General features: G+C 29.7%; 2 protein-coding genes across 4 annotated transcripts in view; both read left to right on the top strand.

Annotated features, from left to right (window-relative positions):
* The window catches only part of xpo7 (exportin 7), a 50761-nt gene extending 36168 nt beyond the window's left edge, over positions 1-14593 (top strand). Inside the window, exons 29-30 of the mRNA XM_051120270.1 lie at positions 12734-12793; positions 14533-14593. Coding sequence (XP_050976227.1) covers positions 12734-12772 — 39 coding nt within the window. The 3' untranslated portion in view covers positions 12773-12793; positions 14533-14593. The remainder of the gene's footprint in view (positions 1-12733; positions 12794-14532) is intronic.
* On the top strand, positions 15-27880 carry dmtn (dematin actin binding protein). 3 transcript variants are annotated; one of them, XM_051120272.1, is made up of 15 exons: positions 15-94; positions 12734-12793; positions 14533-14595; positions 14773-14928; positions 15230-15274; positions 18129-18261; positions 18341-18385; positions 18515-18658; positions 20701-20810; positions 21042-21147; positions 21588-21652; positions 23820-23879; positions 24401-24466; positions 24774-24854; positions 26716-27880. In XM_051120272.1, exons 2-15 carry the CDS (start codon positions 12785-12787, stop codon positions 26827-26829), a joined length of 1197 nt encoding a protein of 398 aa, XP_050976229.1. In that variant the 5' UTR covers positions 15-94; positions 12734-12784; the 3' UTR covers positions 26830-27880. The 3 variants fall into 3 exon arrangements, 2 of the variants coding, with proteins under 2 accessions (XP_050976229.1, XP_050976228.1); XR_007828531.1 differs by having other exon boundaries at positions 23820-23868; positions 24095-24854; positions 26716-26783; XM_051120271.1 differs by lacking the exons at positions 15-94; positions 26716-27880 and adding an exon at positions 4796-4884 and having other exon boundaries at positions 23820-23868; positions 24095-24853.

Here is a 27880-nt window from a genome sequence, read left to right as displayed (position 1 = left end):
CACGCAATGATCTTGAGTGAGTGTTTAAGAGACCTTTGAATTTTCACATCTCCGGACGGAAAGGACAAAATAAACCGCTGCTTTACAGTCTCAGGTATGATTACGCGACATGTTTATTTGACATCAAATAGCTGGGATGTGGTTCGAATGTGCAGGATGTGTTTAATTTATTGATGTGTATGGATTTGCTGTTGCTTGATGTACCTATCGGTCTACTGATGGATGTATTTGTTCATGTTGTATCATAAGCATCAGTGGAGGTTGAAGCATCATCACTTGTCCTTCTAGTTACATGCATAGAAAAGCCTGGCGATCTCCAGAGGACAATTATAGCTGTATTTGAAAACGTCGAATCTGGATTTAAAAGGCCTGGCTAGAAAATAAAATGTGTCCTTAGGCCACGTAACCTTCAGCAAAATCCTGAGACGTGAAAAAGAACGTCTTCTGTATAGGCCTGTCCTTTAACTGTCCTTATTCATGACTCGAGTCGTGTTATTAGCAATATTCAAGCAGTTTGCATTTGCAAATTGTACGTTTCAGTGAAATTTCGCGCTGCATAAACGTTTTTGTTTGGTTTAATAGCGAACTGTGTTTTACTCGTGCCCTTCTAGCGTGCTGAGGTAACACAGAGATAAAACCAGAGTAAATAAATAAAGAAACCAAAGGAAAACAGCAACAGTCTGATTGCTGGCACTTAAGACGCGCCACCGAACATCTGCGCGTCCCCGCTGCTTCAGTGCTTTCCTGTCAAAACAACAGGAAACTACTGCTTCCGTCAGTCCTGCATTTTTTTTTTTTTTTTTTTTGAGGAACACTTGTTGTTTATTATAAGGGCAAGTCAATTAAATGTACCACAATAGTAGTAATAAGTAATTATTATACATTAACTGTAGACTTCTAAATAGACTTTTAAATGTATATTTGATTTTTACTAGTGGGAAATTACCAGTGGTTGATTTATACTAGCAGCTGTGATTCATATTTGTAGAAATATTCATCAAAGGACTGAATGCAGACAAAAACAAAAACATTTCCTCATGATCACACACTGTGAAGTGACAGCATTGATGGTGGCTGTGCAAAGGCTTTCTCGTCATCAGATAAAAGGCTGTAAGATGTTGGGAGCAAAGAGTCACGTGGTGATTGTCTTGATCCAGAGATTCTTCAGTCTTTGGCATATTCCTTGCTGGTATTTTATGTAATATTTTCACCTAAAATATTGTATGTGTTTGTTTTGTAGTCCCCATGGCATGTAATACTAAAACAAATGAAGATGAGTAGTGATGGTGCATAATGAAACTATGAAGCAGACTGAACATCTGTTTAGTTTTCTAAATCCGGTTGGACTGTAGATGATCTCCCCTTCCTGCACTGTTTCACTTTGATTGGATTTACATGGAAGATCACTTAAGTAAAATTTCTATTCTACTCTACTCTATTCTGACATGGCTAGTAATTTTTAAATTCAATTTAGAATTTTTAAGATTCTATTTTCTTTTCTACTTTTTCCTGTGTGGTCTTTTCCCTTCTAATATATAGTGTTCTACTTATTCCTGTCATATTCTATTCTATTTCATTCTATTCTATTCTATTCTATTCTAGGCTGTTTTTCATATTGTAGTTTAATCTGTTGCATTCTATTCTGTTTTGCAATTTTTGGACAGGACTATTCTGCCATATTCTTTTCATTCCTGTCATAGTGTATTCTATTCCATTTTGCTATTTAGGACTATTCTATTCTGTTCTAGTCTAATCTATTCTTTTCTTCCTGCCTGGTCTAGAGCTATTCTCTTGGCCATATTCTATTAATTTTTGTCATATTTTTATTTTACTCCATTTCAGGACAGTCTTTAGGATATAAATATTCTGTTCTATTCTGCCATATTCTATTAATTCCTATCATAATGTATTCTATTCCATTTTTGCTGTTTAAGGACAAGACTATTCTGTTCTAGTCTAGTCTGTTCTTTTTTCTGTTTGGTCTAGATCTATTCCCTTCTTTTATTCTATATGGCCATATTCTATTAATTCTTGTCATATTCTGTTTTTATTTCATTTCACAGTCCTTTGGACAGGAATATTCTATTCTGCCATATTCTATTTCTCTCATTCTATTTCACTTTTTTGATAGTTCTATTCTATTCTACTGTATTCTATTCTATTGTATTCTATTCTGGCTGGTCTAGATCTGTCCTTCTGTCTTTTTTTATTCTATTCTGTCAATTTTTTTCTTGCTTTCAAATTTGATTTTCCTTTCTATTCTATTTAGCAGTTTTTAGGACAGGACTGTTCTATTCTGTCATATTCTATTAATTCCTTTCATATTGTATTCTATTCCATTTTGTCATTTAGGACAAGACTATTCTATTGTGTTCTAGTCTGGTCTATTCCTTTCTTGCGGCCTTGTCTAGATCGATTCCCTTCTCTTTTATTCTATTTGGCCATATTCTAATTATTGTCATATTCTATTTTTTTCCATTTCACAGTCCTTTGGACAGGAATATTCTATTCTGCCATATTCTATTTCTCTCATTCTATTTCACTTTTTTGATAGTTCTATTCTATTCTACTCTATTCTATTCTATTGTATTCTATTCTGGCTGGTCTAGATCTGTCCTTCTGTCTTTTTTATTCTATTCTGTCTTTTTTTGTTTTTTGTTTTTTTGTTTTTTTCCTTTCAAATTTGATTTTCCTTTCTATTTTATTTAGCAGTTTTTAGGACAGGACTGTTCTATTCTGTCATATTCTATTAATTCCTGTCATATTGTATTCTATTCCATTTTGCCATTTAGGACAAGACTATTCTATTGTGTTCTAGTCTGGTCTATTCCTTTCTTGCTGGCTTGTCTAGATTGATTCCCTTCTCTTTTATTCTATTTGGCTATACTCTAATTATTGTCATATTCTGTTTTTATTTCATTTCACAGTCCTTTGGACAGGAATATTCTAGTCTGCCATATTCTATTTATCTCATTCTATTTCACTTTTTCGATAGTTCTATTCTATTCTACTGTATTCTATTCTATTGTATTCTATTCTGGCTGGTCTAGATCTGTCCTTCTGTCTTTTTTTATTCTATTCTGTCAATTTTTTTCTTGCTTTCAAATTTGATTTTCCTTTCTATTCTATTTAGCAGTTTTTAGGACAGGACTGTTCTATTCTGTCATATTCTATTAATTCCTGTCATATTGTATTCTATTCCATTTTGCCATTTAGGACAAGACTATTCTATTCTGTTCTAGTCTGGTCTATTCCTTTCTTGCTGCCTTGTCTAGATCGATTCCCTTCTCTTTTATTCTATTTGGCCATATTCTAATTATTGTCATATTCTATTTTTATTTCATTTCACAGTTTTTAGGACAGGGATATTCTATTCTATTCTGCCATTTATTTCAGTTTTTTCTATTTCAGAATTGTTTGATTATTCTATTCTATTCTATTTCTATTCTATTCTATTCTATTCTGTCTGGTCTAGATCTGTCCCAATGCCTTCTTTTATTCTGTTCTGTTATATTTTTATTTTTTCATGTTCTATTCTATTCTGTTCTATTCTATTCTATTTAGCACTTTTTAGGAGAGGTGTACTCTTTTCTATTCTGCCATATTCTATTCATTCCTATCATGTTGTATTCTATTCAGTTTTGCAGTTTTTCATTCTGTTTATCCTGTTTCACAGTTTTTAAGGCAGGAATATTCTATTCTATGTTATATTTTATTCTTGCCATATTATGCACACTTTTTAGGATAGTTCTATTCTATTCTATTCTATTCTATTCTATTCTATTCTATTCTTTCCTGTCTGGTTCTGATTGATTTTGTCATCATTTATTCTTATCAGTTCTATTCTATTCTATTCTATTCTATTCTATTCTATTCTAGGACATGACTAGACAGTTTTTAAGGCAGGGATATTCTATTCTATGTTATATTTTATTCTTGCCATATTATGCACACTTTTTAGGATAGTTCTATTCAATTCTAGTCTATTCTATTCTTCTATTCTATTCTTTCCTGTCTGGTTCTGATTGATTCTGTCATCATTTATTCTTTTCAGTTCTATTCTATTCTATTCTATTCTAGAACATGACTAGAGTTGTTATAAGACACTTTCCGGCCACTGATGGCCTCTTCCTGTCATTTGGATTACTGTTAAGTGGTTCATTAAGAGTGGGAACTGAGAAGCATTGCAGGTTTAATCAATGGAACACTAATCTGATTGAACAAATCCAGCAGTCAGTCTCTCCGCTGATCTGATCTTCACAAGCTTGTTGGCAGAACTAGGCAAGACAATCCAGTGCTCTGCTAAACCCCCAGGCTTATGACCTGGATAGCACTACATGCGGAATAAAGCTGAGTCTGAAATAAAGAAACATGGCTGCCCGGACCACGTGCACCACATCAGAAGTGATGGGGAGGAGTTAGGAAGAGCTTGTTATCTAGGCCGTGATGTGCAGCATGGCCATTGTTCTATCATGAAGGATCTTCAAGAGGAGGGCTTCCTCAGTTTGTTTTTGTCAAGCCAGAAACAAGCTCCCCAGCTCCTCACATCATGCTCCCAGTGGAGCAGCAAGTCCTCACAGAGGTAATGGATCCCGTATCCATCAGCGTTGCTTGGAGAATTCTCCTCAGATAGAGCAGAGCGTTGCCCTGGTGACGCAACCGACGGGTCTGATTGGGCGTTGGCTGCTCTTGGTCTGCTGAGATAAGTGCATTTCAGTTTGGGTGGAGAGAGAAGTGGGTGGGGTCTTCAAGGCAGCGTGCATAGAGAGAGAGAGAGAGAGACGACAAGGGCTGAGGATAGCGGGAGCGGGATGACAGGAAGTCTGGATCTCTCAGCGTAGGATTTCCTCTTCATCACAGAGCTGGAGCTGAGGTGGAATCCTGGTGTGTATTATGGCTTGTTTTGCCTCCGAAATTACTGTTTCCTTTCAGACTGATTACAGTTGGTTCTGTGATCCCTTTTTTTTTTTTTTTTTTTGATGAAGTTATGGATTCTTGGTATTTAGTCCTGTGCAGTATATGACTTAAATTAGCAATATGATTATTAGTTTTTTTTGTTGTTGCTGTTATTTTTTGTATCATACCATAAACTTGTCACTGGTTTCTTCTGTTTACGGCAGTAAACCAAACCGAACCATTATTTATATTAAGGTTCAGATTAAAATCTGGTTCTTTTCCAATTAAAATTCAGCTGATTTCACAGAAAATATAATTTATACTCCCAAATGCTGATAAAAACTTACTTGTGTGACTATGCTGTGCTTACAAGTGTGTTGTGATGGTGCTAGAAAATGGAATTTTTGCCTCAATACGTAAGATTTCCAACAAGTTTTCTACTGTCCTACCAAAAATATTTTCTTATCAATATTTTTGTCTTGTCTTCCAGTAAAAATCCATCTAAACATCCTTAAAATAAGAGAAATTTGCTTGAGAAGCAAAGTTGTAGTCTGTATTTAGTTTTGAGACAAATGCTGATTAAGAAAATTATTTCTTTGCAGTGAATAAGGATCATATTCCCTCCTTGCTTACTCATGTAGGCTAAAACTCCCTGTCTGATGGGAGATAAGGGCTTTCTCTGGATCTCATGAGTGCGCTGCCTTGCTTCCTTATTAACAAGCACTGTTTTCTCTAATGCTTGCCTTGAAGGAAGTCCATTAATAGTGGTCTGACACACTGTGCTGTCTTTAACAGAGTAATGTTAGTAATGGTAGCTCATAAGCTTCTTTCTGGTTGATCAGCATGTTTTGTGGTAGTGTCCATGCTTTTATCCCGCTTTAGCATTTCCTGATAAGTGAACTTATCTTTCTGATAAGTTTAGGACAGGATGAATTTTCTATCCTGCCATATTATATAAATTCCTGTCATGTTGTATTCTATTTCGATTTTGCCATTTATGACAGGACTATTCTATTCTGTTCTAGTCTAGTCTATTATTTTCTTTGGTCTAGATCTGTTCCTTTCTCTTTTAATCTGTTTTGCCATATTCTATACATTTTTTGTCATATTATATTTTATTCCATTTCACAGTCTTTAAAACAGAAATGTTCTATTCTGTCAAATTCTAGTTCTCTAATACTCTATTTCTCTTTTCTATTCTATTCTTCTTTCTGGTCTAGATCTGTTCCCATATTTTTCTGTTCTATTCTATTACATTCTATTCTGTCTGGTCTAGATCTGTCCACATATTTTTTTGTCTATTCTATTCTATTCTATTCTATTCTATTCTATTCTATTCTATTCCATTACATTCTGTCTTGTCTTGTCTAGATCTGCCCCCATATTTTTTTCTTTTCTATTCTATTCTGTTCTATTCTATTCTATTCTATTCTATTCTATTCTATTCTGTCTGGTCTAGATCTGTCCCCATATTTTTTCTATTCTATTCTATTCTATTCTGTTCTGTTCTGTTCTGTTCTTTTTCTGTCATTTTCTATTCTATTCTATTGTATTCTAGTCTAGTCTAGTCTAATCTAGTCTATTACATTGCATTACACTACATTTTGTCTGGTCTAGATCTGTCTCCATATTTTTTTTCAATTCAGTTCAATTCTATTCTATTGTATTCTGTTCTGTCTGATCTAGCTCTGTCCCCATATTCTTTCTATTCTATTCTATTCTGTTCTGTTCTGTTCATGTACATGTTATTCATATGTTCTTATTACATTATTAATTCAGTGGAATAGAATGTATTCTAGTCTAGTCTAGTCTAGTGTAGTCTAGTCTAGTTCAGTCTATTCCTTTCTTCCTGTTTGGTCTAGATATATTTCCTTCTCTTTTATTCTATTTGGCCATGTTCTATGAATTTTTGTCATATTTGATTTTATTCCATTTCACAATGGAATTTTTAATTCTCTTCTATTCTATTCTGTCTAGATCTGTCTGTGTATTATTCTATTCTAGTCAAGTCTAGTCTAGTCTAGTCTATTCTATTCTGTCTAGATCTGTCCCCATATTTATTTATTCCATTCCATTCCATTCTATTCTATTCTATTCTATTACATTACATTCTGTCTTGTCTAGATCTGTCCCCATATTTTTCAGGTTCTATTCTATTCTATTCTATTCTATTAAGTCTGGTCTAGATCTGTCCCTGTCATTTTCTATTCTATTACCTTACATTCTATTCTGTCTGGTCCCATATTTTTTCTATTCTATTTTGTTCTTTTCTCTTCATGTACATGTTCTCAGTACATTTTTAATTCATTGGAATAGGTGAGTTTTAAAAGCTCTTCCTGATAAGTTTAGGACTGGTTGAATTTTCTATTCTGCCATATTCTATTAATTCCTGTCATATTGTATTATGTTCCATTTTGCCATTTAGGACAGGATTATTCTATTCTGTTCTAGTCTAGTCTATTCTTTTTTCCCTGTTTGGTTTAGATCTGTTCCCTTCTCTTTTATTCTATTTGGCCATGTTCTATTCATTTTTGTCATATTTTATTTTATTCTCTCATGTTCTATTTCACAATTGTGGATAGTTCTATTCTATTCTATTCTATTCTATTTTGTCTGGTCTAGATCTCTTCCCATATTTTTCTGTCATATTCTATTCTATTACCTTACATTCTATTCTGTCTGGTGTAGATCTGTCCCCATATTTTTTCTATTCTATTCTATTCTATTCTATTCTATTCTCTCTAGATCTGTCCCTGTATTTTTTCTATTCTATTCTATTCTATTCTATTCTATTCTATTCTATTCTATTATTTTATCTATAGGTTTGGTAAAAGGTAATGGAAGTTGTTGCTTATTGTTTAATTGTATTTATTTACCTAAGGTTTCATTTGTTAACATTAGTTAACTATATTAGTTTACATGAACTAACATTGATAAATGCATTATCAAAATCAAAAGTCCTCTTTGCTCCGCATTGCATTTTTCACTATGTGAGAACATAATGTGTTTCGTGAGAGCACTATGGCTTGTCAGAGGTAGCAACAGAGGTGGATGGGTCTTTGTGAAGGGTCAGTTCTTAAAATCCAACTTTGCTTCATGACATTTATTAACTCATGAATAAGCGTTAAAAATCTTCCTTGCATGTATTCCTTAGACTGTTTATTATTCCTGACATGCTAATTAATACAGTGTAAAAGAAGAAAAACGTTATATTAAACTAATATTACTTTCTTTTAGGTGTCCTTTTTGCAATAAAGTTGGTAAATGTCTTTTGACATTTTCTCTGAAGTCTTGTTAACGTAAATATTGTGATCGAGTCTATTGACCATTATGAGTATTTCACCAAAAGACAGCAGATTGATTAGCAGTAGTAGAGCTTCATTTGAAAAGCAAATCAATCAGTCGTCCCCAGTCTCTGCTGTGTTTTGAGGTGAAGTGTGCGATCAGATTCCTGCTGGAACAGCAGATGGCTCAGTTTTAAGGTTACCTGTAATGTGCACCACAGCACAAGCTACAGCTTAAAAACACAATGAAATGTATGAAATCTCTATACAGTAGAAATCTGGATACTAAAAACCATGCAAATGAAAAAATCCCCTCGCATGCAATGTAATTATTTAATGCTAAATTATCTTCCCAGCGAGTGCATTAGCAGTAAATCAAACTTTATTTGAGCCTGGTGCTCAGGGACTCTTCTTAGCCAGATTGAACTTGAATTACAGACAGCTTGATGCACATGGGTCCCTTCATCTCCAACGACAGGCCATTTACATTGTGCTCAGGGTGATCAATCATGTCAGTTAGGAGGTGCTGAGGGTCTCAGCACAGCGTCCTTTACGCCGGAGTAAACCTGACCTGAGCCAAACTGATCGCTAACCCTCCTAACCAGCAGGGACAGCCGGCTATGGCTGAGGTCAGGCCAGGGTGGAAATGATGGAGGAAAGAAAACTAATAGTGATGTTTAGTGCTACAGTAGATCTCTGTCTCACTGGCTTTTGTGTCAAAGCTTTGTTTGAAAGGAAAACATGGAGGTTTTGTCTTTAGAATAATCAAAAAAGGAAGGTTCAATATGCTGTTTAAGGGTAAAATGCTTGAAAATGACAAAAAATATAATACAATTCTTCGTATATAAATAGAATTGCCACGTTAGAGTAATATGTATTTTTTTTTAATTTTGTTTTATAATATGAAATGTAATTAATTTATATAGCACTTTATACAATACAGATTGTTTCAGATCAACTTCACATTAATAAACAGGAAAATAACAGTGTTAATCTCTGCTGAAAAAAAACATCTAAAACCAGCCTAAGATGGGTTGGCTGGTTTTAGCTGGTCATAGCTGGTCAGCAGGCTGGTTTTAGAGGGGGTTTGGCCACTTTTTTAGCTGGTCAGACTGGTACACCAGCTGGAACAACCACCTAAAACCAGCTTGACCAGTCTAGCCAAGCTGGGAGACCAGCTTAAACCAACTAAAACCAGCCAACCAGCTTAGACTGGGTTTAGGTGTTTTTTTGTGTGTGTTTTTTTTGTTTTTTGTTTGTTTGTTTGTTTTTTTGCAGGGTAATATGTGAGTAATATGCATTTTTTTATTATTTTGTTTTAGAAAATGAAATATAATTAATTTATATAGCTCTTTATACAATACATATTGTTTCAAATCAACTATAGATTAATAAACAGGAAAATAACAGTGTTAATCCCTGCTGAAAAAATAAAATGGGTCGGCTGGTTTTAGCTGGTCATAGCTGGTCAGCAGGCTGGTTTTAGAGGGGGTTTGACTACTTCTTTAGCTGATTTTAGCTGGTCAGACTGGGAGACCAGCTGGAACAACCAGCTAAAACCAGCTTGACCAGCCTAGCCAAGCTGGGAAACCAGCTAAGACCAGCAAACCAGCTTCGACTGGTTTTAGTTTTTTTTTTTTAATTTATTTTTTTTTTTTTAAGCAGGGTAAATAAAGTGAATTACTGAAATTATTAAAACTGAAATAGATTTCAATAAAAGCTAAATATAAATATTAATAATAATAATAATAAATTATAAATAACAAAAATAATAGCAAAAAAAATGACACATAAGATCATTAAATCTTAAACTAAAGTTAAAATGAAAACTAAAAAGATAAATGTAAAAAATTATTCAAAATATTAATAAATACTTTAATAGTATATAAAAAGAATGCTAAAATAACATAACATGACTGAGCTGTTTTATTTTTTTTAATCTAATTTCGTTAATCTCATTTTATTACAGTATTTTTGTACGTATTTTATTTTAATATTTGATTTTTGAACTTCATTACAGTATTAAGAATTTGAGTGGGAGTGTGCATAATTGTCATGAAAATAGTGTAACAATGCACTGTTGTTTTATTTTTTTCATTTGGTTTTTAGATGAAATATGACCCAGATATTTCGTTTTGAGATCTACCCATAAGCATTTCCCTTGACATTTTGTCTCTTTTCCCCTGAAGCAAGGCATGAGCAGTCAAAACAAAGCGGAACGCGAAACCTCTCGCGTTACCTCAAGTGAACTTCAGCAAACCAAAAAGCTGTTTTTGCTAAAAGAGCATCTTTTTGCATCTTAATGCAAGGAAATGGATTCAAAACGCCTTGAGGCTTATTCTCTGCTCAGAGTGTTACTTATGCTCGTCATGAAATATTCAAGGCTCATCCTTATATAAAATTGAAATTACTGTTAAAACTAATTAGTGCATTAACCGTCGCCAACCCGAAACCATCTGTACTGAGTATACTCGTCTGATGTTTTCTGATGCTGGAAGCTGATTAAAGCTATGGTCAGTTCTCAATTCTCTGCTCATGGTGAAACTGGATGAGCGATCACGATGTCACTTCCCCTCCCCCACACTAACAGGATATTGTCCCTGCATCTAATGAATTAACATCTCATTTCATAAAGAAACAAATCCACTGATCCTATTAGTGAAGATCAGACGAATGCAGTAACTGCTCTCCTTTATATTTATGCACACTGATAGCTGCTTTTAAAGTGGATTCTTCATATATTTTGGCAAAAAACAAGCTATTAATTCAAATATTTATAAATACTACAATATTATATATAATATTGAAAATCAACTTACAAATGGCTTTACTCATAGTTGTTTCTGCATATTAAGCTGAGCTAGGAGAAGGTATTTTAACAGAAAAATGATATACTTTGACTTTAATATTAATTTTTATGGTACATCTCTTCCATAAAACAGATGATATGCATCTCTGGAAGCTGCGTGTGGAATAAGCTTGTTATGCGTGTATGGTGTGATGAGTGCTGAATGTGTGTGATATCGGTGGGCGTGTTGAACGCCCTCAGTGGGAGGCTAATTAAATGGATCACCTCAGACTGAATTTCTGGACCGTTCCGCTGATATAATCTGCTAATGTGAGGTCTTTCAGCTGTCATATTTCTACAATTGTGATTTATATCAAAACAGCATTCAGGACCATTGCTGTATTTCATTTTCAACTTGATTCTGAAGAAAATGTGAGTGGTACCACAATGCTGGGTTGTTGTGGTGTGTCTGCAAAGCCATTGTTATGTGGTTGTTAATGTGTTCTGAGCCGTTTGTAGCACGATTTCTTAGAGTTCCTATGGTTTTTAGAAATCGAGGTTGCTAAGTAAAAGTGAATATATACCTAACCCCTTAGTATGGGAAATACCTTACAAAATATTGTTTTTCACTAAAAATTTCTAAATATGACAAGATTTAGTAATATTTTACAATTTATGTCAGAGGAAATTACAATAAAGGGTATTAAATAAAGAAAAATGGTATCATTTTAATGATTAGAATGATATAAAAGTTTAGGGGCAGGTGTTTTTTTTTTTTGTTTTTTTTTCGGAAGTAAGAAGGAATATTATGGAAGCCCGTCTCCACCAATGAATAAAAATGTAAAGAAAAGGTTAATTGCAAGGTTACATCCCGCAATTCAGACTTTGTTTTCAGAATTGTGTGATATAAACTCACATTTGTGAGTTATAAAGTGAGAATAGCGGCATATAAACTCACAATTGCAAGAAATAAAGTCAGAATTGTGTATTACAATGACTTTTTTTCAGAATTGCATGATATAAACATTTGCGAGTTAAAAAGTAAGAATAGCGGGATTTTTATCTCATAATTGTGTAATAAAGTCAGAATTCTGAGATAAAAACTAATACAAACTTACAATTCTGACTTTTCGTAATTGCATAATATAAACTTACTTAATACAAACTTATAAAGTGAGAATAACGTGATATAAACTCACAATTGCGAGAAATATAAAGTCAAAATTGTTTATAGTTTATAGTTTAAATCTTATATTTATTTTGTAACATTACAATAATCATAAATATGGAAGCCTGTTTCCACCACTGAGTAAAAAAATCAAAAAAGGTGATTGTGACGTGATGTGAGTTTATATCTTTTCATTCTGACTTCATTTCTCAGAATTGCATGATACAAACTCATCATTAAGAGACATGAAATCAGAATTTAACACAGTTAAAATAATAATAATAATAATAATAATACATTTCTAAATTCTAATAAATAAAAATAAACTTAATTCTAGAAATATTCTCTAAAATAAATCATAATGTCTAACACATTTTTTCTTTCTCAGTTCTTTTTTTAATAAAACTAATTACATTTTTACTGAAAAAAATTGACTAAATACTGCTCAACAAAATTTGTTTGTTTGCCTTAATCCCACTTTAGCGTTGTCATTTAGCATGTCTACATATCCATCTAATAGTTCATTATATATAATACATAACCTAATTTGCTTCTACTTTGAATTCATGTTTGGCCTTTTTGTGCTTTTTTTTGCAGATCTGTGTAACTGGAAGAACAAAGAAGGGAGTTTTATAGTTGACCTCAGTCATGCAGAAGGTAATATATGTGGATGCCATCATGCTTGATTTATTATTTTTTTCCCCAAAGTTCATTTCACCTTAAAGGAATAGTTCACCCAAAAATGAAATTTCTGTCGTTAATTACTCACCCTCATGTCGTTCCAAACCCGTAAGACCTTTGTTCATCTTCAGAACAAAAATTATGATCTTTTTAATAAAATCCGAGAGCATTCTCACCCTGTGTCATGGTACTCTTGTTGAATAAAGTCTTTTTTTTTTCTATGCGCACAAAAAGTATTCTTGTAGCTTCATAACATTACGGTTGAGGCACTGATGTCACATGGACTATATTAAAGATGTCCTTACAACCTTTCTGGGTCTTGAATGTGTCAGTTGTGTTGCTGTCTATGCAAGGTCAGAAAGCTCTCAGATTCAAAAAATGTCTTAAAGGGTCATGAAACCCCCCTGTTTCAGCACTGGTTAGTTCTCATTACAGTTTTGAAAAATGTTCCATAAGTGGGCGTGGTGCACTTCGGATTTAGACAGTTTCATTTCGCTCATACTGAGTTAACACAACGTGCTGTTGCACCTCTTTTAAGGCTTATTTTGCGGCGCTTATAATCCTTTTGATGGGTTGCGTCAAGGAGTTGTATTACATGCTATTACACTCAGTAATAGCATGAATGAACCAAGTTTGTGCCGAACTCTTACAAAGCAAACAAAAACAAACACTCTCCTTCGATCCATGAACGTTTCTCTCAGTTAATATATGCAATCTCACAGTAGCAAATCAACACAGGCTGTCGTGAATAATTAGGCGAAGCGTCTTCTCATTGGATAAGAACGCGCAGCCTCATGAATAATTAACCAACGCGTCATCGAAGTACTATGGTCCTTTGCCACGTCACAAACTGTGACGTCAGCACAATGTATTTTCATGTAGAAAATAGTGCAAAAAACCTAAAAATTAACCAGTTTTCTCCAACAATTAAAATTAACGGATGCTATCATTGTCATCTGTGATGTGCAACACAAATATCTCTGCTAAAATCTCAGAAAAAATAGTCTGGGGTTTCCTGAACCTTTAAACTGTGTTCTTAATTGTAATATTTAAGTAGCTTTTCTCAATTCCTGACCCTGGACCACAAAACCAGTCTTATGTTGCACGGGTATATTTGTAGCAATAGCCAAAAATACATCGGAAGGGTCAAATTTATCGATTTTTCTTTTATGCCAAAAATCATTAGGATATTAAGTAAAGACCATGTTCCATGAAGATATCTGGTAAATTTCCCACCGTAAATATAGCAAAATTAGTAATATGCATTGCTAAGAACTTCATTTGGACAACTTTAAAGGCGATTTTCTCAGTGTTTTGATTTTTTTGCACCCTCAGATTCCATATATTGAAATAGTTGTATCTCAGCCAAATATTGTCGTTTTCTAACAAATCATACATCAGTGGAACGTTTATTTATTCAGTTTTCAGATTGAGAAATTTACACTTACGACTGGTTTTGTGGTCCAGGGTCACATATGTGGACACTAATCTTTATATGATCTTTCTGTCAAAGTAAAGCCATTAAAATATGATCAGATCTTCAGTGGGGGTTTTTTTCACTTAGTGAGAATGTAAAGGGGGCGTGGCTGAGTGACACATCATCAGTTTGATTGATGATATTACTTATAGATCGTATTTTTCATTAACAAAATGTCACTGGATAGGAACAGTTAAATGATGACCTTTGACCTTTTTGCTCTGCTCTCCCGCCGCAGGCAGGGACGGCCCCGTCCTCCCGGGGTCCAAGTGCTCCTGGTTCCCCAGCCACCTCCATTGTGGTAAGTAAAACTAGCAGAAACCATTCAGTTTCACAGATAACACATGCGTTGTGTTATCTACCATAGAGCACATGCTCGATATCCCAGTTCCTAGGAACCCCGTGAGGCATTTCAGAGGACAAGCGTTTCTTTCACGGCAAACTGAACACAGCCTCTTTTTTTTTGAACTCTCCAAAGGCACGAATGGACAATCAGGTCATTGGATATAAAGACTTGGCCGCCATTCCCAAAGACAAAGCCATTCTCGAGGTGGAACGGCCAGATCTGATGGTGTACGAGCCGCATTTCAATATCTCAGCGCTGGATCGTATAGGTCTCTCCAGAAGCAGAGAGGTTAGAAAAGACCGAGTGACTCTTTAGATCTAGTCTTTGTGCTCATTGCACCGCTGGGAAGCATTTAAGAAGCTTTATTGTACGTTTTACAACTTCCATTTAAAGTGGAATCAATATATGTGTTTTGGCAAACAGCAAGCTGAATGTAATGATGAGATGTAGCTTTAATGTTATTAGTCAAGCTTTGTTATGCGTGTGAAATCATTTGTGTGTGTTAAAGTGATACAGAGCCATTGAATGTCAGGTGTTGAAGACGATGCATGTATGTGTGTGTTCTGTTTTCTCTCCTTGTCTCCTCCAGAGATCAATGTCACCTCATTCTATCTCGCCTCCTCCTTCTCCTGAGGTGAGACATCAAGCCTTTGTTGATCAGGACGGACACTAGTCACCGATCACTAGCTTTAACTACCACATTTATCTTCCAGTTTGATTGTTTTACGGAGCCACTCAATTAATGAAGGACGCTCTCTCCGGAAATGATTTTAGATTTTAGAATTACGTTTCTATGTTTGCCAAAGCAAATATTGCACAATGTCTTTGTTTATATGTAATAATAAATTAATGTAGTATTAATGTAATAATGTTAATAATAATGTAAATAACACAGCAGTTTTTACAATACAGATTGTGTTAAAGCAGCCTTACAGTATTAAACAGAAAAATAGTGTGCTGATAATAGTAATGTTAATAATAATGTTAATAATTACATGAATAATTTAATATTAATAATTCATAATTAATTAATATAATTAATTAATTATATTAATAATGAATTTTAATATCATGTTTTTATTGGTTATTTATTGGTCACAATGTGAAAATAATTAGCAACATATAGAAATTTAATGATTTTATTTTTATTCATCATAATTATTACTATTCATTATGTAGTATTCTATTTTTATAAACTGAATATTAATTATTACTATTAATTAAAAAAATGTACATTACAAAATTAATTGTAGTATCTCCACTGATCAATATTATTAATTTGAACTTATTATAATAATGTAAATACAAATGTGTACTTAATATAATAATGTACTTTTTTAATATTTAGTAATACTAATTGTAATACTGAATATGAATTAATAATATTACTTATTAAAATGTAATAAATATGATTTATTTTAATTCATTATAATAATTATAATATTATATTTTATTGTAGTATTCTAAGTTTTAATATTGAATATTAATTGATAATATTAATCATTAGCATTATTTATCATAATTCAATTTTAGTCCTTCCAGTGATTATTATTAGTAATTTGTACTTATTAATTATTAATACTTTTAATTATAATAATGTAGTTTTTTTTTTAGATTTTGTTGTTATGCTGAATATGAATGAATAATATTATTAAAATTTAATGAATGTTTTATGTTATTATTTATTTATGTTATTTGTGTTTTATTATGTTTTGTATTGTTATTTTATATTATTTTATATTTCTTCATTATAATTATTACTATTAATTATAATATTGTATTGTAGTATTCCGTTTTTTATATTGAATATGAATTAATACTATTATTCATTAATATTATTTATCGAAATAATGGTCTCTATTGTAGTCTCTCCACTAATTATTATTATTAATTTACACTTATTATGTATTAATACTAATAATTATAATAATGTAGTTTTTATATTGTTTTAATACTGAGTTTAAATATTACTAATATAATATGACTTATTAAAATGTAATTTAATTAATTTGTCACATTATTGCATCACAGACATTTAAAATTTAAAAACATTGTTCAAAAAAATCATTATTTAGCAATGCTTATGTATAATAATACATGAATGTAATATTAATGTTAATAACATTAATAATGTAATATTTAATTTAGTATTTGAATTTTAATATAATCTTTTTATTGGTTATCTTTCACAATGTGAACATAATTAGCAGCATGTTGTTATCATACAGAATTTTAATATGATTTTATTTTTATTCATTATAATTATTACTATTCATTATTAATTATGATATTCTATTGTTTTTTTAATCGAATGTGAATTAATACTTTTATTCATGAATATTATTTATCAAAATAATTAAATTGTAGTCTCTCCACTGATTATTATTACTGACTGAATATGAATTAATAACTTATTAAAATGTAATAAATGTGATTTTATTTTTATTATAATAATTACTATTAATTATAATATTTTATTGTAGTATTCTATTTTTTATTGAACATGAATTAATACTAATAATCATTAACATTTGTACTTATTATTAATGCTGTTGATTATAATAATGTATTTTTGTAATATTAATATGAAATAATAATATTACTTATTAAAATGTAATTTAATTACTTTACTTTCATTTTTTTAACTTACATTATTGCATCACACATATAAACACTGAAAAATCATTATTTAGCAAATCTCAAGAGGAATACCCACTTAAGTTATTATACATTAAATATTACATTTTACTTATTAGTGTTTAATTTAAAACAAAAAAATATATATACTGTTGCATTTTAATGTATTTAAATATTGAATATGAATCTGAATTAATAATATTATTCATTAACATGAATATAATCATATTATTAAATATTATTAACTATAATCATTTTATATAATATCATAATCTACAATGTAGAATTCTAATATTGTTGTAATGTTAATATAATAATTGAATGTCTTTAATTCATATTATTATATGAAGCAGTCATATAAACATTCAAAAGGAATATTCATTTATTATCCACATTATATTTCATTTTAGTTTGAAAAAATACTGTTTAATTTTAATATTGAACCCTTATTGGTTATTGGCCATAATATGAAAATAAGCCTCTTTAAACGAATAAGCGAATTTTAACATTATGTAATTTTTAATTAATACTATCTATTTTAATATGATATTGTAGAATTCAAGTATTTTTAAACATTGATTATGAATTTGGATTAAAACTGTTACAGCATATCTGTATCAGCCAGAACTGTAATATCATATTACACACACACAAGATTTAAGCTGCATATGTATCGTATTTGACAGTGTTTGCAGTGTCATATTATTAATGCAGGCAGTGAAATATGATGGTGCTTAAATTATGCCCACTCTTATGATCAGGATTAAAACATCAAGTCATCATAAGCAAGTGCTTCATTAATTAGCACTGCAGAATAATAGAGGGCTTATGCAGTTCCCCTGTTTCTTCAGATATTTGCCTCAAAAGAGTCAAAGGAGTGGTCAGAGCAGGGCTCTCCAGGCGGCTCCAACATGGGCTCCACGGTGCAGCTCCGCAAAATCAGCCCTGCCTCTAAAGGGCCCATGCAGCACTTCCACAGGCCAGGTACTTCATAGTACAATGACATGTTTCATAATCATTCAAATGTGTGTGTTTTCTAACTGCACATGCATTTACGTTTCAGACAGTGGCACAAACATCTATAAGAAGCCGCCAATTTACAAACACGGTATTAGTTCTTTTGTTATTCGATGTAAATATCTTTACCTCACTTTAATGTAGGATTATTGTCGTACTGAAATATGAAGCGGTCACATTATGCTGGTGATGTTTTGATGTTTATCTCGTCCCTGTCCAGAAAGACAGACGGGAACGTCTCAGAGTAAACATGATGTCATCATTGAGTCCTCCAAGTTCCCAGCAGCCCAACCGCCCGATCCCAACCTGCCTTCAAAGATAGAGACAGAGTACTGGCCCTGTCCACCCTCTCTAGCCACTATGGGTAAATGCTCACCAGATTCATATTTCTGTCACGTCGGACAGTAGCTCCTCCCACACTGACATATCATTGGTCCAAACTTCTACTCCACAAATGTGCATGTTGAAAGTGACATCACTGAAATGTGTCAGTCTAATGCTAGTGCAGCTTTAGAGTAACAGAAATGGCAGAAATGATTAGTCTTTATTTCTCATGATCAACTTTTTAGCATATATGTGTTTAATATATAGTCGTATTAATATCATTATATAATATTATTATTTATATCATTATTTTTATTCATGATAATATAATGGTTTAGTACTTTAATATTATTGTTATATTAAATGTAAATATGAATTAATACTATTCATTAATAATTTTATATTTTTATATTAAAGTATTAGTATTGTAATATTGTAATTTTACATATATAAATAAACATTAATTAATACTGTTTAATTACTGCTATTAATAATAATTATTAATAACATTATTGATCATAAGAATTAACATTTAGTATTTCTTCATGGATTAATATTATTATTATTTAATTGTAAATAATATTATGTGTATTATATTCTGATTTTATTGTAATATTTTATTATAGATTATTGTAATATTAATATTAGGTTTTCTCCACTGATTAATTTAATTTTTATTACTTTTTTATTACACAATATAACATTATATATTATATTATAGTATTTTAAAAATATATAAAAAATCTTTAAATATAAATACTAATATTAATTACTATTACTGATTAATTACTGCTGTTAATAAATATTATTATTCATATTACTATTAACATTATTAAATGTAAGAATTAACATTTAGTCTTTCTTCATTAATAAATATTATTATTTTTAATTACAATTAATAATATGATGTGTATTATATTGTAATTCTAATTATTATTATACTATTTTATTATAGATTATTTTAATATTAAATATGCTGATTATTAGCATTAATTATGAGTTTTCTCCACTGATTAATTTAATCCACTGATTTATTTGTATTTTTATTGCTATTTTATTATACAATTTTGTATTGTATTGTTGTAGATGAAAATATTGTAATATAAAATATAAATATTTAAATGTAAATATTAATTTAATTATGAATTAATAATATTAGTCAAATAATATTAATAATATTATAATAATAATAATTCAATTCAATATCAGTTAATTAAATATGCATATTAATATTATAATACTAAATATTATTTACAAAAGAGTCAAAGAGCATTTATTTTTAATTATTCACATTATTTATAATAATTTACATTTAGTTTTCTCCACTGATTATTGATTTAATTTGTATCATTTTTATTATACAATATTTTAATTGTCATTGTAATACTAAATATGAATATATAATATAAGAAAATATAAATATAAACATTAATTAATACTAATAAATTAATTACTGCTAATAATAGTAATAATAAGTATTATTATTATTAACATTATTAATTATAAGAATTAATATTTAGTCTTTCTTTGTTGATTAATATTATTATTTTTAATTGTTATTAATAATATTATGTGTATTATAGTGTGGTATTCTGATTGTTATGGGAATAGTTTATTATAGATTACTGTCATATTAAACATGAATATTAATACTATTAATTATTAGAATTAATTATAATAATTTAAATTTATTTTTTCCACTGATTAATTATTTAATTTTTATACATTTTGTATAATATATATATATAATATAATATAATATAATATAATATAATATAATATAATATAATATTGTAGTATTTTAATATATTGTAACACTAAATATGGATATTAATTAACATTATTATAATATTTATTATTAGCATCATTACATATACTATAATTAACATGATATATTGTAGTATTGTTGTAATATTAAAAATGAATAAAACATAAATGAAATGTACTACTTATATATTAATATTAACCTTATGATGTGATCATAGAAGTTTTGGTTCAATGAAATGCTCCATAAAAAGAGTGTGAATTGATGAAGGAAACATCATCTTGAAAATATACACAACTCCTGTGAACTCCTGACAGAGATCGAGTGGAGGAAGAAGGCAGCCGAGCAGGGCAAACCAATCGAGGACGATGAGTTTGAGGACCTGACAGAAGATGCAAAGAGACTCCAAGAACAGGAGCTTCAGAAGGTGAAAGCAGGACTCACTGCCCCACATCAATACATCAGTACTGTTGAGATGAATATCCCTCACTGTCTGGAGTTTGTCTACATCAATCAGACGCTGGGCTGAGAATGTTTTCTCTAAGTCTGGATGATTAAGTGTTTTGTTTAAAGGGAGTGCTGGAAGGATACGCACGCACGACACGAGGCCAGCGCTTAATGGAGCGCGCTAATCATGACTGGGCCGTTTGTTTTTCAGATACAGTCCAACTTGGGCAAACTGATCCTAAAGGAAGAAATTGAGAAATCAGTGCTCATCCGCAGAAAAACACGTTCCCTGCCGGACGGGACAAACATACATTTGGGTATGTCATGTCTGTTTTAGTCTTAGTGCACTTACAGCAACATACAGTAGGTGCTTTGCTTCATCTATTGAAATTTTTATATTTGAGTTCACACTCTTAAAAATAAAGATTCTTAATTGCCATCTGTGGTTCCATGAACCTTCAACATCTCTCCATTGCAAAATGTTCTTTACACTAAGGAGGAGGTTTTTTCTGTTAACAGAAAGGTTTGGGAAATCACTGTAAAATATCCTTTATTTTTTTATATACGCTGTATTTTGCTGATCTGTCTTTATACATGACAGTGAATGTATCTCATGCGTCTCATGCATATTGCTCCTACCAGCAGGCACTGACGACACCCAGTGTTCAAATGATGAACTGCATTTGTGTGAATAGAAAGTCTATTGAGGAATGAATGTTGTGCTTAGAATTAAATGTTTCATTCATATTCATTGCAGGATCAACAGCCAGTGCTACTAAATCCGCCTCTTTACCTCCCTGCAGTCGAACAGGCCTCACAAGGGTAATTTATCTTTGAATTTATCTTCAATTTTCATCATAATATAAGTTTGCCTATGATGTTGATCTTGTTTTTTTTTTTTTTTGCATTTAACATGTAAAATTAATAAATACTCTAATGTTATTCAAATATTACATGTGAGTATTAATACTAATTGTAATTATTATTAACCTTAATTATTAATTGTTAATAATGAAGTATAGTCTTTATATATAATAATATATAATATTAATTATCAACATTAATTTATTAATTAAACTGTAGTCTTTTTTTCTGACTAATGTAATACATTTTTATTTGTAGTTTGCCTATAATGTTGATCTTTTTGCATTTAAAATTCATAAATACTCTAATATTATTATATTACATGTGAATACTACTACTACTACTACTACTACTACTAATTATTATTTTAATATTACATTAATTGTTAATAATGTCTTAATATATAATATTATTTATTAACATTAATTTAATAATTAAACTAGTCTTTTTTTTACTAATGTAAAACATTTTTATTTGTAGTTTGCCTATAATGTTGATCTTGTAAAATTCATGTAAAATTCATAAATACTGTAATATTATTATAATATTAATTGTTAAATGTAATTATTATTATTATCATCATTATTTTAATATTACATTATTATTTGTTAATAATGAAATTGTCTTTATATATGATTAATTATTAAGATTAATTTGATAATTAAACTGTAGTCTTTTTTTCTTACTAATGTAATACATTTTTATTTGTAATATTATTTCATATTAATTATTGTCATTATTCATTGCAATAATTAAGATGTAGTCTTTGTTTAGTAATGAATATACATTGTTAATATTATTATTATTACTATTATTATTATTATTATTATTACTATTATTATTATTATTATTATTATTATTATTATTATATTACATTAGTAATTGTTAATAATGAAATTGTCTTTATATATAATATTACTTATTAACATTAATTTAATAATTAAACTGTGATCTTTTCTGACTAATGTAATACATTTTATTTGTAATATTATTATTTAATATGAATTATTGTTGTTATTAATTGCAATAATTAAGATGTAGTCTTTGTTTAGTAATTAATATACATTTATTATTATTATTTGTTATTACTATATTACAATATTAATTGTTAATAATGAAATTGTCATATATATATATATATATATATATATATATATATATTATTAACACCTATTTAATAATTAAACTAGTCTTTTCTGACTAATGTAATACAATTTTTATTTGTAATACTATTATTTACATTTATTAGTAATTATTATCATTATTAATTGTAAGAAATACATTTACATTTTTTACTGATTAATGTTATTTCCTATATTTAATATGAAAATTAATCATATTAATTATTAACACTATTCATCGCAATAATTAAAATGTAGTCTCTGTTTACTAATTAAATATACGTTTTAGTACTATTAATTAAAATATTACATTATTAATTGTTAATAATGAAGTAGTCTTTATATATAATATTAAATAACATTCAATTAATTAATTAACAAACTGTAGTCTTTTCTGACTAATGTAGTACATTTTTATTTGTATTATTTAATCATAATTATCATTATTATTAACTGTAAGAATTACATTTTATTTTTTCTTTACTAAATAATATTATTTGCTATATTTAATGTGAAAATCAATAATAATATTAATTATTAATATTATTCATTACAATAATTACAGTGTGGTATTTGTTTACTAATTAATATAAATTTTTATTATAATTAATTATTATATTAGATTATTAATTGTTAATAATGAAAAAGTCTTTATATAGAATATTAATACTAATACTAATATAATACTAATATAATGTTAAATATGTGTATTAAGTCATAATATTAATTATTAACAATATTAATTGTAATAATAAACATGGAGCCTACTGATTATCATACATTTTCATTTGTAATATTAAAACTTAAACCTATTTATTTGTTTATTTATTTGCCTCTGTACCTTTAAGAGTGTGTGTAAATTTGAATATGTAAATACTTAATATGTGGGTTGCTGCCATATTCAGTACAGTTGGGATGGTAGAAATATTGACACGTCACCTGATGTTTAAGATGTTCCTGTGGCTCTTTTGAGTGTCTGACGAGTGAAATTGTTTCTCATGTAGCTGCAGTCCGCAGACTTCACCTCTACAGACAATGGAAAAGCAAAAACAGGTATGGTCAGCGTTTTTACTATACATAAGCAGAGTATTAACATTCCCATGAGTCATATAAATGTTCCCGTTGTCAGCGTAACTGCATAACAACATCATTTGAGTGAGAATTTGAATTAAACCAACAGTGAATATGGATATGAGAAATGATTGAATTTAATGACTTATAATGTCACTGTATTTTTCCGAATATTTCTATTAATCTTTCTTGTTTCTGTGTTCCTCAGGTGTCCAGGTAAGATGTCTTTGCTTATTGGATTTCCACAAGCATGGCTATTGGGTTTTCTAATATGCCAGCAGCAGCTAATAGGCTCTGACATGGAAACCACATCCTTTTCCGGCTACTAATGTATCTTTACCCTGACATTAGCCTACACTCCTTTTTCATGGCTTCTGACTCATTTGATCTCCACACACTGTTTGCAAACTTAATAATGAGTCAAATGAGGCTAATTCATTGGAATGTACCTGTCTCATATTGATCTCCTTTGTCCCGGGGGGCATTTTTCGGGGCTGGGGTGGCGTCTTCATAGAATGGCGATTCACAGAGTGGGAGAATGGACAGAGGAAGCTCTCTTCCTAGTATTCTGGAGCAGAAGGTGAGGCAGATCTTACGAGACCCTCCAAAGTTTTCATGCTCTGGTGCTCTATTCTAACATCATGCCATGCGTTCACTCACATCCTTGTTGCTTGTAAGCATTGCATCCATCGAATGCAGAATTCAGTACGGCAGCGTCGCTGAAGACGATGTTGAAGTGAAAACTTTGGAGGTTGTTTGTGTGGTGAACATTCTCCCTTGAGCGAACCGTTAATGTCTGTCAGCCTGTTTTCTGTGTCCAGTGAATCAAAAAGACATATGATATATATAATGTTACCAAAATGTGATCAAATCTCATCTCCCTTCAGATATATCCATATGAAATGCTGATTGTGACCCACAGAGGGCGCAGTAAGCTTCCTCCAGGTGTTGACAGGACCAGATTAGAGGTAAGGCACAAAATCTTTGAGTGTCTTTGCCACCATATGTTCATAGGAATTAGCATAAATAATGATTCATATTATTGTTTTATTAATAAAATATGAATAATAAATTATTAATAAATTATTGGTATTGTTACATTTAAAAAATAATTATAATTAGAAAATGTTTTGAAATTAATTTATTTGTGGCATTTGTAAACATAATAATAATAATAATAATAATAATAAATTATACATTTATAATAATAATCATGATAATAATGACAATAATAATAATAATTATTATTATTATTATTATTGGATATAGTAACTGAATAATAAAATATGAATAATAAATCATTGTTAAAATATTGTTATTATTACACTGTATAATAATAATTTGAAAATAATAATAATAATACATTATTGGATATTGTAACTAAACATGTAATAAGTATTTATTTATTTATTTGTGATTGCATGTTTGAGAGAAAATAGTAATAAAATGTATTAAAATATGTATTTATTTTAGGAAAATGTATAAATATTTAATACATTTTCACATTTCTTCTATTCAATTTTATAAATAAATATTTAATATTTTTTCAAGTCGTTTATTATTAGTATGCTTTTTTTAACACTCCTACCACAAACACATAAATAAAATGTAATACAACCATATTTATTAATTTTAATATTCAAATATTTTATTATTATTATTATTATTATTATTATTGATATAGTAACTGAACATATACAAAATATTTTTTATTTATTTATTTGTTATTTCGTGTTTGAGGGAACATAATAACTGACATTTATTAAAAATATGCATTTATTTTATGAACAAAAAGAAATATGAAAATTAATAAATATTTCATAATAATTGTAACATTTTCAAATAGTTTATTATTATTGTTGTTATTATTATTATATCGTAAATGAATAAACAGTTGTTTTTATTTTTTTATTTATTTGTGATTGTGTTTGAGAGATAATAATAATAATAATAATATTTATTAAAAACATTTATTTTATGAAAATGTATAAATATTGAATACATTTTCATATTTATTTTTAAATTAAAGAAATATGAAAATATCTAAATATGTCTTAATAATTTGTAACATTTCTTTATTATTTTGTTTTCCAGCACTCCTACCACAAATACATAAATAAATTTTAATAAAGCAATTTTTGTGAATTTTAATATTTTCAAATAATTTATTATTATTATTGTTACTATTATTATATTATAAATGAATAAACAGTTGTTTTTATTTATTTATTTGTGATTGTGTTTGAGAAATAATAATAATAATATTTACTGAAAAATACTGAATAAATGTTCATATTTATTTCTGAATGAAAGAACTATGAAAATATCTAAATATGTCTTAATAATTTTTAACATTTCATTATTATTTTGTTTTCCAACACTCCTACCACAAATACATAAATACATTTTAATAAAGCAATTTTTATGACTTTTAATATTTTCAATTAATTAATTATTATTATTATTACATTTTAAACAAATAAATAAATAAATAAATATTGAATCAATTTAAATAAATGCAAAAATAAGTAAATTATTTATTTTTTTTACATTTTCAAATAGTTCATTATTTACTACATTTTTAATAATTAATTAATTAATGTAATAAACTAAATATTTTTATTTTAATATTTTCATGTTTAAATATTTTGTTGACATCATGATGCCATACACAATACCATTCTTAAATATTGTAAATAATATTGTAACATAATTAAACATTGATTGCAACACTTGCGGACATTAAATATGTTTTTTCCCGTTCCTTATAGGATTTTGTCTCTGAGCTCACATATAAACTGTCCGTTTGTTTTAATTTTGTTTTCAAAGCGGCATCTGTCTCCAGAGGAATTCCAGAGCTTATTCGGAATGTCCATCACAGAATTCGATCGTCTGTCACTATGGAAACGGAACGACCTGAAGAAGAAAGTGTCCCTTTTCTAACATTTGGACAATTGGACTTGGACACTGAACCCATCGCCCTCCAGAGACGCCAGTAATATCCACTCTAATCTAATACGGATGCTATGCAGACATTTCAAGATAAGCAAGGAAGACAACGCCACATTACCAGATGTTATTTCACCCAGTCTCTGTACGTCTCTGGTGTACATAATAAAGACAGGACAAAGATTCACACATCCCTCCAGTCACTCCATATCAGAAAAAAATCGGATTATAAGTAATGGAATATCAATTTCATAAACCGCTTCTTTACGCCTTACATCTATTTCAAAGTTCTTAAAGTGCCCAGAGATGTTTATAATAATAGGCCTATATATTTACACAAAGTTTTAATCGTAAACCATCACTTTTTTTAATTGAGTTCCCTAATATTACACTAGAACTTAATTTATTGTATCCCAACCATGTATGGCACTGTACATACCTCATGTTGTTTTGATTTATTCTTGGTGTTGATATGTAAAAGTTCAGCTTTAACGATCACCAGATGAACATTTCTAACGTACACCAAAATGAACATCAAGCAAATGTTCATCAAAGATCATTTAAAAAAAATGCATGGACACTAAGTCTACATAATTTATTCAGTTTTACAGATAAAAGCACTGCGACGTATGACTTCTATTCGTGCTAATAGCAACAGTGTTATATTGTGGACTAATATGAAATATCTAAGCTCAGACTTTGCTGGAAAGCTCTGGCTTTCGGTTCTCACACACTGGTGGTGCTTTATACAGTAGATTGTAATTACTGAACAACACTAGAAGATCTTTGTTCCACACAAAGCCACTCTTTTTCTTGGATTTCGAATGTCTGTTGTCGATGCATACATGTGTTTTTACTGCCTTTAGTAGTTGGTCTCCATTGCGGTGTCTTTTGAAACAGCATAGGCGTTATCGAATCATGCTTTGCACGCTTACAATGGAGACTGTCCAACGATTATGTGTCTGTTCATAGTTCTGTGTTTCATCACCGTTTTTATGTAACATGGTGTAATGTTCGAAAAAAAAATAAAAGCTTCATGTTAGAA

Source organism: Labeo rohita, chromosome 10 (genome assembly GCF_022985175.1).
Source record: "Labeo rohita strain BAU-BD-2019 chromosome 10, IGBB_LRoh.1.0, whole genome shotgun sequence".
NCBI lineage: Eukaryota > Metazoa > Chordata > Actinopteri > Cypriniformes > Cyprinidae > Labeo > Labeo rohita.
Note: the sequence above shows the minus strand (reverse complement) of the source record. Positions and strands in the feature narration are given on the sequence as shown.

What these genes read in the sequence shown, in the direction of transcription:
- dmtn (XM_051120272.1), top strand. An exon ending in ACCCTCTCTAGCCACTATGG is followed by an intron (nt 18,659 to 20,700) that starts GTAAATGCTCAC and finishes AACTCCTGACAG; the next exon opens with AGATCGAGTGGAGGAAGAAG. An exon ending in CGGGACAAACATACATTTGG is followed by an intron (nt 21,148 to 21,587) that starts GTATGTCATGTC and finishes TATTCATTGCAG; the next exon opens with GATCAACAGCCAGTGCTACT.